The 13,030-nt window shown below is 44.2% G+C and overlaps 1 protein-coding gene across 2 annotated transcripts in view; it reads left to right on the top strand.

Moving 5' to 3' along the window:
• Nucleotides 1–13,030, top strand: part of TLL2 (tolloid like 2) — a 195,175-nt gene that overhangs the window by 179,570 nt on the left and 2,575 nt on the right. For both annotated transcript variants that reach the window (XM_088473853.1, XM_088473859.1), the window contains 6 exons: nt 1,037–1,197; nt 1,474–1,654; nt 1,776–1,901; nt 2,506–2,633; nt 4,446–4,659; nt 5,994–6,244. In XM_088473853.1, the coding sequence (XP_088329979.1) occupies nt 1,037–1,197; nt 1,474–1,654; nt 1,776–1,901; nt 2,506–2,633; nt 4,446–4,659; nt 5,994–6,244 (1,061 nt within the window). The remainder of the gene's footprint in view (nt 1–1,036; nt 1,198–1,473; nt 1,655–1,775; nt 1,902–2,505; nt 2,634–4,445; nt 4,660–5,993; nt 6,245–13,030) is intronic.

Here is a 13,030-nt window from a genome sequence, read left to right as displayed (position 1 = left end):
AAAGTTGAATGAAACCCTGCCGCTTTTAATCATCAACCAAAATGTTTCTGTGTAAGCATTCCAACCTGGTCCAATTTTTTCCTATAAAGGGAGATTTTTTTTTTTCTTGCAATTCAATATCAAAATATTCTATTCCATGGGGGAAATCTGAAAGCCAGACTCTTCTTGAAAACCTTTTGCAGAAAGTGCATAACACTGACCGTTAGAAAATATAATATTTTTTTTTAAATAGTTCATATTAATTATTTAGCTATTTGACAACCAAAATTGTTTGACCAAATCTCCCCAAAGTTTTCTTTGCAGAGGTATCCAGATGGAAGATCTACAGTGTCTAGATAGACAGTCTATAGGTCGACATGGTCAAAATGTTGACAATTAAAAGGTCAACCTGGACTTAAGTCAAGATGGTCAAATGGTTGACATGGTCAAAAGGTCGACACAGAAATGGTCGACATAGTTTTTCATGATTTTTAGGGTTGGTTAGGATTAGGCACCAGGGAGAGAGGGTTAGGCACAAGAGGGGGGGTTAGGGTTAGGCAGCGGAAGGGGACGGTTAGAGTTGGGCACAAGGGGGAGGGCTAGGGTTGACCTTAGTCTATATCGACCTTTTAACTGTCGACCATTTGACCCGTTGACTAATTTCCTGTTGACCATCCAGTATGGATCTATTGACTGTCTTTCTATACACTGTAGATATTTTATACCACACCCCTTTCCACACGAGGAAACCACTTTTATTTTTAGATATTTTTTTCTACATAAAATAATGATAGTAATAATAATTTAAGCATAAACTCAATAAGGTTGATAAGCATAGCAGTATATAAATAAAGAAATTATAATTACCTGCTCAAAGTGCATCTGTGCAATCCTTTCATGTTGTGTGACTTATGGTAAAGCTGTTCATTAATGGGTAACCTGAAGGGGAACAGGCACAGAAGATCAGTGTTCGTACAACAACCAGTCATAAAGATGAGCACAGGTTTTTTTCTCCCTTTTTTTCTGTATGAAATTTATAGTCTTCTTTCTCCTATAGTTGCATGTGGTGGTTTTATCACAAAGCTGGATGGTTCCATAACTAGCCCTGGCTGGCCAAATGAATACCCCACTAATAAAAATTGTGTGTGGCAGGTGGTCGCTCCATCACAATACAGGATATCCTTGCAGTTTGAAGTCTTTGACCTTGAAGGCAATGATGTAAGTTCAACAAACTTGTAAAGATAAAATAAAAAAGTGTGGGCAGCCTTTCTTCCATGCCATGGAAATTAATTTATGCACCTGCAGCAGTACCTAATTACACACATAAGGGTCAATTCAGTTAGGAGCGAGGGGAGCGAGTTGCCGTAGTAAGTGCGGCTAATTGAATTGAGCCCATTAAGCAGATATTTGTCTTATACTGTTTGTGTAGCATTATGTTACCTTGACAATTAGAAAACTTTTATTAATTTTACTTTTTTTTTTTTTTTTTTTTAGGTCTGTAAATACGACTATGTGGAAGTACGCAGTGGGCTGACTTCAGAGTCAAAAATGCATGGAAGGTTTTGTGGCTCAGAAAAGCCAGAAGTGATCACCTCCCAAGGCAATAGTATAAGACTCGAATTTAAATCTGACAACACTGTATCTAAAAAGGGATTTAAAGTAAACTTTTTTTCTGGTAAGGATTTTTTTTTTTTATAACCCAAAAATGACACTGAGAACATGAGATTGTGGTGTAGCAGTTGGTAGATTCATCGTAGCTATCTTGGTGTTACTAATGTAACTATTTGTCTACACAGATAAGGATGAGTGCTCCAAAGAAAATGGCGGCTGCCAGCACGAGTGCATCAACACCTTTGGCAGCTATGCATGCCAGTGCAAAAATGGTTACATGCTTCATGATAATGGACATGACTGTAAAGAAGGTAAATACAAATGTAAAATTGGTAAATATACACGAAAAAGTCCACTGACTGTATTATTAGATTATCTGTATTTCCGTTGACCACTAGTCAAAACACAATCAATGATTTCTATTTGAGGCCAACCTTGTTCTGTAAGTCAAAAAATACAAACCCTCATATCTCTGATGGTGGTTTTGCTTAGAGAGTGATAAAGTACCAACCAATGAGCTCCTAACTGTCATTTTTCAAACACAGCATGTAAAGCTGATTGGTTTACTTTATCTCGCTCCACTTTAGCTCTCTACATCTACCCTCTAATTTTATAACACTTGTGTGTTGGAAACGTGGGAATTTTCAAAGCCCTATGAATCATTAAGCAAAATATGTAATTACAATTTGTTATATTAATATTCTATCTTTATAATCTCAAAATAAAATACTTTTCTTTTATGGACCTATTTGTAGTTGATGTGAGCTGCTTATAGCAGTATATTCATCCTGAATCTAAAATTCACTTGTTTGTGAATTCCCTAACATATTGTTATGCATGTTGGACAATGCTACTGAACCATTGCAAATGCAAAGAGTACTAAATCATGTTACTAACTTATCAATTTACCTCTAGCTGGCTGTGAACACAGACTTACTAGTGCAGAGGGAACGATTTCAAGCCCAAACTACCCTGATAAATATCCCAGCCGGAAAGAGTGTACCTGGGGCATATCCACAACTGCTGGTCATAGAGTCAAACTTGTAAGTGTGAGTCCTCATGGTGAGAGAGGCTCAGCCAGAACTAATTTAGCCTCGTTAAACGAATTCTAAATAACTTTTGATATTTATTCCATTTTGTTTATTAAAATTCACAAGTGCATTTTATCATATATTAGTGTTGATAATTTTACCTTTGTTTTGCAATACACCACAATACTTGCAATTCAATGGGGGAATTCAATTAGCCTCGCCATTTACCCCGCAGCTAATTGATCGCGCCATGCGGAGAATAGCTTTGGGTTTCACTCCTGAAGCTATTCAATTATTAGCCTTTTCCCTGCGCAGTAAAGCATCTGTTTAACGAGCTGAAACCACTGATTCCACGTAAAATGAAGAATCTAATGGATTTCCCTCCTTGTTTGATGCAGATTTTTCCTTGCAGCTCCTGAGGCTGCAAGGAAAAATACTGCCTTTGGGGATTAGTGCGTGGGGTTCCTGCAGCTATAGTAATTGAATCGGGCAGCGCAATTAGCTGCAGGGTAAACCCTGTGGCTAATTGAGTCCAACTCCCCCCGCCCCCCCAATGCTCTAGTTTAGGTATTGATCCTAAATCGCTTGCCAGTCCAAAAGCAATCCTTGCGGGGCACTATGCATCCTTGACGGAGTTTCCGTGCATGGCTGGTTCTCTATGGAATGAGTGTTTATTTCTGGGTGTCAACTGTGCAGCTACCTTTGGGAATGCATGCAAGAGATCCATTTAATTGGAGTGGTCGATGGAGTGTAGCCAGGCTTACGTGCAATGAGTATCGCCAGGCTTCCGTGCAATGAGTGTCGCCAGGCTTCCGTGCAATTGAGTCATGTTTATGCTTTTCGGGACTCTTGGTTCTAGGGATCTTTTGCACCCAGCATGGTGTGGGTGTAAGTCTTGGTATTAATGATGACGGTTTTGACTATGATCACAAACAGTGACTATATGTATGAATCTGCGCGGGTATTCGCATTAGTACATCTAGCTGCCGCAGCAAGATAAGTTGCATCCGACTCAGAATCAGACCTTTATGTTAACTTTGTTTTCTCTTATTCATTTTGGGCCTGATTCAGCAAGGAACGCAGGAATGCAGACGCACGCACCCGGCAGCTGTGAGAATATGCTAATGAATGCATGCACATGGCAATTGCAGCTCAAAGATGTAGACGCCCAGCACTACATAATGCCGCCCCCTTTACCGTCCGCTAATGTCCGTTCTGATGCGCAAGGCTGTGAAAACATCGGGAACATCAAGTAACATCGGAGCAGCATGCAGACTAAAGGTAGACCTGACCCTGCTGCAGGAGTTGAGAGACTTCCTGCACGCAGAGGGATGCCAGGCTGCGTCCGTCATCTTAGTGGCTAATTTCTGCACGCCCCTGTAGCTGGGTGTGAAAGCACTGGTACGCCTGCGTTCGGCCGATCACTCTCCGTATCACCCACAAACGGCACTTCCTGTCAATCACTTTTGCCTGGGTCTGCGTATTCACTGCGCTCGCTTTTGCGGATCAGTGAGCAGTTCACGCACTGCGACCCAGACTGACGCGCAGACTGCGAACATCGCCTGATTGCGTGCATCTGCATTTGTGCGTTCCTTGCTGAATCAGGCCCTTTGTCAGATGTAAGCTATTTTATCCACCGTAAAAGTTATTTCAATACATATTCAGGAGAGCACATGAACTAGATCAGGCTGCACAGATCATATTATTTGTGATCATTTTTAACAATGCTTCCCAGGGTTTCTCATCACTGCTCCCTGAATTTACTATTTCATTTACACCTAAGCTCAGATTGTTTTTACAACTTTATGACTTTTACGCTTGTAGGTATTTAATGACTTTGAAATTGAACTGCACCAGGAATGTGCCTACGACCACCTCGAACTGTACGATGGACCCAGCAGCAAATTTTCCATTCTCGGACGGTTTTGTGGCAGCAGCAAGCCAGAAGCTGTCATTGCCACAACAAGCAATATGTTTCTGCGCTTTTATTCTGATGCATCAGTGCAGAGGAAAGGGTTTCAGGCTAAATACAGTACAGGTATGTGACCACATCTCATTGCATCTGTAATGTCAGGTGAAGTACTGGAAATAACATTGCAGTTTAGTCCTTAATGTCAGATTCGGTTTTATCTACTCTTAGTAAACATACTGGTGGATGGAACGATGCTTGGCAGTCCTGTAATTATAAAGAGAACGAATGGCAAGCTTTGGCAAATCACAAGTTAAAGTTTTTGTAATGTGACTATGACAGAACATGTACTAGACATATCCTTATTAAAAAGAAATTCTACGTACAAAGCTATGGCCGGCGTTTGCAGAGCGAAGCCCTATTGCCGGCAAAAGAACCACATGTTTATGCCGGTACAAGGGCCTTTTGGTAAATACACTCCTTGTACGTTACAGTTCTGGATTCAAGCAATTCCCTAGGTTGACCTGCTTTGTGTTTATAATAACCTAGAGAGACCACGCTGCATAAAGAAAGACAAATTCAGCATTTCTTTTCAGTGCGGGAAAGCCCGTATTTCTATTGTGTCCGGTTACATTAAGCAGAAACTAATGCTGCTTCCAAATCACATCTTGGTGAATGAGGTGCATTCTAGCTGGTAGTATGTACAGTCTCTAGGTCTCTTTTCTCTCAGGGCATGTGAAGGTAATCATCCTGTGCCTGTGATTTTACGTCATTTGTAACTTGTTACATTTTAAGTTTACATGGACAGTTCAGTTTTTGTCTTTTTTGTGAGTTATTTTTTTCTCACTTTAATCAAATAAAAAAATATTACCGATAACTACTTAAATGTGAAGGGGATGCAGTCACGGTCCCAGCCCTCAGGATGCCTATGGTCACAATACCGACAGTGGAATCCTGACGGTCACAATCCCGACAGATCCTGACAGTAAGTATTCGGGTTAGGCTTTGGGAGGGGAGGATTAGGGTTAGACTGCGGGACGGGATAGTTAGGGTTAGACTGCGGGACGGGATGGTTAGGGTTAGGCTGCGGGAGGGATGGGTTAGGGGGAGGGTAAGGGTTAAAACACTCAAAGAAATCAGTCAGGGATGCTGCTGTCCGGATTCTGACTGTCGGGTTTCCGTACCCAACCCATGTGAAGTATGTAGTATGTACTGAATACAGTTTCAAGAAAGTATTCACATCGATGTGATATGATTGGTTATTTTTTTAAAGATCTTCTCAAACAAAAGTTCTACAATTTCATAGTAAATGTGCTTAAAAGCACAAGTTTTAGAAGTTAATAATCAATATCCAGTAGAATTTGGAGTTTTCTAGGAGCAAGTGACATCACTATGAGGAACTTCAGGATTAATATTACTGTATTTTTATACATATTTTATGTTTTTTTTTTTTTTTTTTTTAGAATGTGGAGGACGATTAAAAGCTGAGATTCAAACAAAGGATCTGTATTCACATGCTCAGTATGGTGATAACAATTACCCGGTACAGTCTAATTGTGATTGGGTCATTGTAGCAGAAGATGGCTATGGAGTAGAATTAATTTTTGAAACATTCGAAATGGAGGAAGAATCAGATTGTGGTTATGACTACATGGAAATTTATGATGGTTATGACACGACCGCTCCACGACTAGCTAGATACTGTGGATCAGGGGTACGTGTTTAATTGGTGTATAAATGTGTCAATTATATATTACTTTGAAGATAACATGCTGGTTGATGTCCCACCCCGTACTCTGACGACTCAAAAGGTTTATTTTCAGACTCTTAATTTCACTTCCATATACACCACTGTGTGCGATCATTTGCTTAAAACATATGCTGGTGATGTTATGTGAATGATGATTGGTTAAAAACATAATCTTTACAAATATTGGTAACATTGATTCTGGGTAGGAAATTTAAATTCTGCAAGATTCATTCTATTCTGGATTATTGTGGGTGTAATAGATAAGACTACCTAGGAGGACAAAGCTCAACCATTCAAGCTCTGTATAGGACATTTTATTGGAATATTTGTTTCCTTTTCAACTTCCTATACTGTATAGACGATGATTGCTATGATGTGGTAGCTATGAGATTTTGACATAAGCTAATGGGGAAATCATAATTACAATAGACAGTTTTTTTTTTTTCTGTATTTTGTATATTATTATTAAAGTGTTAAATTACTTGCGGAAACGGTTAGGTTTAGAATCAGTAAGCGTTAATAGTTAGAGATCTATTTATTGTAGTAAGAGGAGCCATAGTTGGGGCTTCTCCTTATTTAACAATCGGCGAAGCCGGCAAAAGCTATTGCCGGGTAAATCAGTGTGTGTGGAAATACTGGTGCTTTATTATGTTGTGTGCTGCAAGTCCCTGCGCATGCGTTCTCCACTGATATCTTTACATAATCCCAACAATAATAGCCATTCCTCTGCGTTCTGGTGTATCAAACTATTGATTGTTCATATAAAAAGAAAAACAAATAGTGTAGATAGTTAATACTAGAAAGCTATCTGGTAAGTAATGCTAGGTGCAGATTCTCCGTTAGATTATGTCTTCCAATGTGCGCGATTAAGCATCTGAGTTTGCAGCCAGTTCAATGACACACCCATTAGACGGCACATCCCCACGTGCCTGAATAGCCACCTCTCAGTCACCGCCGCGGAACACCCAGCACATCGGGAGCCAAAAACAGAATCTATCGCACATTTCTTCTCGCCGCCTCAGCAGAAATACTGGCGCTGGCAGCTGTTCGCGCCCTAGCAGAGTAACATTTGAATTGCTCCGTTGGGCGCCTAACACTACCAGCCAATAGTGAAATCAATTAACTTGCCCCCGCATTCGGTATGATTTACCGCGGCAGCAGCTGCCCAACAGAGGAGGAAATCCCGATCGTCCTAAAGGTAAGTATAAACTAACCTAATTCTACCCCCTAAGCCTAATCCTCCTTTAGGGTGCCTAACCTCCCCCCGTGCCTAAACCTAACCCCCCCCTTCCCTTCACTGCCGCCTAACCTAACCTCCCCCCGGGGGTGCCTAACCCTAACCCCCCCTTCACCTAGCCTGACCCTAACCTCCCGGGGGGGTGCCTAAACCCTAAGTCCCCCCCGGAGCCCTAAACCTAACCCCCCCGACCCCCCGCGCTCGGCTGTCCGCGCTCAGACCCCGCCATCCCTTCGATCAGTCTCCCAGCGTCAGTAAAATGACAGGCGTCTAGATTTAGACGCCTATCATTTAACCCTCGCCAGGAGTAAGCAGTCGGGAAGCCGGCGGTCGGCATTGTGTCCGCCAGCTTCCCGAATTATACCCTTGCCCCCTATGCGTCTCAATTACAACAGTGCCTTGGTGTGTACACTCTGTAACGCATGCACCATGGGGAAGCTGGTTAATATTAAACTGTCCCTACAATGTTACCAGCTCTGGCTGTCCTAATCAAAGTGCTGTTGATTAAACTTTTAATGTATTTATATGTATTTAACTGTATGTAAAGTAACTTTCTACTTCAGGGTCCATAGGGTTCCACAGGATACCTTGGGGGGGTATAGGTGATGGCGGCAGACATCGGGCACCTCAGAGTTAATTTTTCAGCCTCCCAGGATGTACTGGGGTCCCTCTCCTATACCCCGCCCCGAGCCAAGACAAATCAGTTTTGTAGGTGCCCGGCTCGGAGTTGGATCACCTCTTCAGAGGGGGGCTGTTGGACAGCCCCTGAAGTTTCTTCCAGCAGCTTTTGGTGCGATGATATGAGCAGGCAGCATGGACAAGCTAATTAAAGGTCCATGCTGCCACTCCTTCACCCCGCCGGGCCAGAACGCCAGTACTGATCCGGGGATGCTTTCGGGTACCAGGGTCTCAGCTAGCGGGGATCCGGTATTCCAGACTGTGGCCGGATTCATGGGGATTCAGGTAAGCGGCGGGAACCCGCGGTGGGTTACCACCGATTCACAGTCTTATTTGCCCCTAGGCAGGGGGCTCCCTGGGGACAGGCTGCGCGTGGAGCAAGGTACTGATCCAAAGCGTCCACTAGACCACCAGGGACAGCGGACTGCAGCAGTATGGAAAATGCTCCAGTGTCCCAGGGAGTAATAGCATGCCAGGGGTGTGTGCTTTCCCTGTCTCACAGGCGGCGCCTCCCCCGCTGCACAGTGCCTTTCCACAGTGGTCTGGCGGGCTGTGGCAGCGTTCCTCTCCCGGGCCTGTCTCCTATCAGCTCCGCGGCGGCCATTTAATAAAAGTGGCGAACGCTGCTGGAGTCTCTTACAGAGAGCATTGCGGTCCGGGTCCCCCGCATACCTCTACTCCGCTGAGGTCAGTGTATGCAGCACTGTTTCCTACTAGGCTCTGTGTCTGCGTAGATGATCATAGTGCTTGTAGTGCATGTGATTTATTTCTGCATTGTATGTGACTATATGCTAGCGCTGTCTGACTGTACTTCACTTCTGACTGTCAGTCATTTTACTATCCCTGTCTTTCTCTCCCTTGCTGTGCGGTGCTGCAGGGTGCTTATTGCTTCACATACACATCGTTTGCACTCATCATGTCTGAGAGTGAACGTGATTATTCGCCTCAGCTATAACGTGCCGCATGCTCAGTACTGTTAGCGGAGGGTGATGTGAACACTGAGGGTTTCTCACATATATATATAAAATATGTATTTGTGAGAATTGGTATTGCACTGCCATATTTATGCAGTAAGTTCCTGCGGCGTGACAAGCATCAGACAGGACTAGTATTTTGCTTTACTACTATGTGTATATATATATGTATGTATATGCTATGTGGTCGCATTATACCCAGTGCATGCTGGGTGCTATTACAATTAGGGGTGAGCGGGTTCGGATTTCTGAAATCCGAGCCCCCCAGATCCGAGTTAGGCTCGACTTTTCCCGCCTGACTCGGATCTGAAATCAAGGCAAAACGTCATCATCCCGCCTTCTGAGTCTCGCGGGTTTTGGATCCTATATAAGGTACCCGCGTCGGCGCCATTTTCTCACTCGGCTGTGGACAGTGAAGAGGGAGGGTGGGAGTTAGGGCTGGCTGGGCTGTGTAGTGTAGTGCAGAGTAGTGTTGTGCTGTGCTGTGCTGCGCTGTGCTGCTGTTGTCCACTACTTCAAAGTCCATAGGGGCTGGCTGTGTTGTGCTGTGCTGCTGTTGTTAATAGGGGCTGTGTCCACTACTTCAAAGTCCATAGGGGCTGGCTGGACTGTATTGTGCAGTCAGTTCTCCATAGGGGCTGTGTCCACTCCAAAGTCCTGTGCAGTGTCCCAGTCCTAAAGGGGTGCTGTAGTGTTGTCCAGGGGGTGCTCTGTCCATCAGGGGTGCTCCCCCCAAGTGCTAAAAAATAATATTTTTTGTGTGTTTGTGAATTGTGTGCGCAGTAGCCGCACGTGCATCAACAAAGTAGTGCCAAGCGTGCGCCTGTGTCATAAGTAAAGGGCTGGCTGGCTTGACCGTTAAAGGGTGCTATAACCCCCAAAGTACACTCCAAACAAAAAAAAAAATATTTTCTGTGTTTGTGAATTGTGTGCGTAGTAGCCGCATGTGCATCAACAAAGTAGTGCCAAGCGTGCGCCTGTGTCATAAGTAAAGGGCCGGCTGGCTTGACCGTTAAAGGGTGCTGTAACCCCCAAAGTACACTCCAGTCCAAAGCAAAAAAATATATATTTTCTGTGTTTGTGACTTGTGTGCACTGTGGCTGCAAGTGCATCAACAAAGGAGCAGCGCCAAGCGTGCGCCGTGTCCCATAAGTAAAGAGCCGGCTGGCTCATTTCTTAAAGGGTGGTGTAACCCACAAAGTGCACTACTCTCCAGCAAAAATAAAAAAATATTTTCTGTGTTTGTGTGCGCTTTAGCCGCACGTATATATCAATATAACATAAATGGAGGACCAAACTTTCTCCGATAAAAATAAAATAGGGAAAGATCAAGAACCACTTCCTCCTAGTGCTGTTGCTGCTGCTGGGAGTTGTTCATCATCCCAGAGAGGAAGTAGGAACATCACTACTTTTACTAAACAATTGACCCTCCAACAGTCCCTAGCGATGAGGATGAAGTACGACAGCAGTCATCCTGAAGCAAAACGTATAACTGAGGCCTTGACTGCTATGTTGGTGTTAGACGTGCATCCGGTATCCGCCATTAGTGCAGTGGGATTTACACAATTGATGGAGGTAGTGTGTCCCCGGTTCCAAATCCCGTCTAGATTCCACCTGCTTCCTCAAAGCAGCAGCGACAAGCGTGCGTCTGTCTGTTAAAGGATGGTGTAACCCTCAAAGTGCGCTCCACAAACAATAAAAATATTCTTCTTCTTTTTTCTGTCTTTGTGAATTGTGTGGGCTGTAGCCGCACTTGCATCCTCAAAGCAGCAGCGACAAGCGTGCGTCTGTCTGTTAAAGGGTGGTGTAACCCTCAAAGTGCTCCAGAAAATAAAAAACTATTTTTTTAATGTGTTTGTGACTTGTGTGCGATGTAGCCGCACGTGCATCAACATAGTAGCAGCGCCAAGCGTGCGCCTGTGTCATAAGTCAAGGGCTGGTTTGGACATCTGGTCCGGATTGAAGGACGTGCCAACAATTTCTGACAAGTCTACTGTCACTGCATATGATACTGTCCTCAAAGCAGCAGCGACAAGCGTGCGTCTGTCTGTTAAAGGGTGGTGACACCCTCAAAGTGTGCTACACAAACAATAAAAATATTCTTCTCTTTTTTTCTGTCTTTGTGAATTGTGTGGGCTGTAGCCGCACTTGCATCCTCAAAGCAGCAGCGACAAGCGTGCGTCTGTCTATTAAAGGATTACATCGGTGACAGCATCCAAGTAGGCATGTCAGACAGTCCGTACCTGTACTGGCAGGAAAAAGAAGCAATTTGGAGGTCCCCTCCAGTGTGTACTCCGAAAGAGTGTTTAGTGCAGCCGGGAACCTTGTCAGCGAAAGGCGTAGGAGGTTGCTTCCACAAAATGTGGAGAAGATGATGTTCATAAAATGAATTATCAACTCTTCCAGGGAGACCAGCCTCCAGAACGTACAGAGGGACCTGTGGTTGTGGATTCCAGCGGGGACGAATTAATACTCTGTGAGGATGAGGATGTACACAACACTGAAGAGGGTGAGGAATCGGTGGATGAGGAGGATGAGGACGACATCTTGCCTCCGTAGAGCCAGTTTGTGCAGGGACAGATTAATTGCCAGCTTGTTTTGTGGGGGCCCAAACGAACCAATCATTTCAGCCACAGTCATGTGGCAGACCCTGGCGCTGAAATGTTTGGTTTGTTAAAGTGTGCATGTCCTGTTTATACAACATAAGGGTGGGTGGGAGGGCCCAAGGACAATTCAATCTTGCACCTCTTTTTTTTTTCTTTGCATTATGTATAGTTTGGGGCCTAGTTTTTCAAACTGCCATCCTGTCTGTCACTGCAGTGCCACTCCTAGATGGACCACGTGTTTGTGCCGCCCACTCGTATCTCTTAGCATAGTCATCCAGCTACCTCGGTGCAACCTTTTGGACATAAAAACACTATTGTGAGGTGTGAGGTGTTCAGAATAGACTGGAAATTAGTGGAAATTAAGGTTATTGAGGTTAATAATAGCATAGGAGCCGAAAAACCCACAAATTCTGTGATTTTAGCTGTTTTTATGCTTTTTTTCAAAAAAATACAGATCCAAAACACAAAACCCAGAACCCAAAACACGGAAGGGTGGTTTTGGCAAAACCAATCCAGATCCAAAACACGAAGAAAGATCCAGATCCAAAACCAAAACACAAAACACGAAAAGTGGCCGGTGCACACCCCTAATTACAATGCGGTTGTGCCTGCAGGTATGACGTACACCCTGCTCCACTCTACCTGGAGGAGAAACAGCTAATTCTCCCTCCCTGGTAGTTCACGCAGTGTTCACAGTAGTGTCTCTCTCTCTACCTTTGTACAGAGACTGACTACTGGTTAACACCATGCTCAGAGCTCGGAAGCCTGCGTCTGCAATGAATTTACCACCAAGTGTGGCATACTTTCTTTGAATGGTGTCGCCCTAGAGGCTATGATCCTCAGGTGTTTGGGATATCCAGGGTTTTGGCCTTCCTACAGGTGGGTTTAGATCACGGTCTTCGCCTTGCTTCCCTGAAGGTGCAGGTTTCTGCCGCCTCAGTGTGGTTTCAGCGTAGGAGTGCTACTCTTCCTGATGTCCGTACCTTTCTGCAAGGTGTACTTCATATTCAGACTCCCTTTGTTCCACCAGTCTCTCCTTGGGATTTGGCTGTGGTCCTTAGGGCTCTCCAAGGATCGCCATTTGAACCACTAGGCTCAGTGGATTTAAAATGGCTCACAGCTAAGACTGTGTTTCTTCTGGCCATTACCTCGTCCAGAAGGGTGTCAGATTTGGGGGCTCTCTCATGTCATCCTCCCTTTCTGATTTTTCATAGAGACAGGGCGGGGCTTCACACTCGCCCTGGTTTTCTATCTA

The sequence above is a fragment of the Taudactylus pleione genome, unplaced genomic scaffold (assembly GCF_031769625.1).
Source record: "Taudactylus pleione unplaced genomic scaffold, aTauple2 ptg000016l, whole genome shotgun sequence".
Lineage (NCBI taxonomy): Eukaryota > Metazoa > Chordata > Amphibia > Anura > Myobatrachidae > Taudactylus > Taudactylus pleione.
This window is presented reverse-complemented; position numbering and strand designations above follow the sequence as displayed.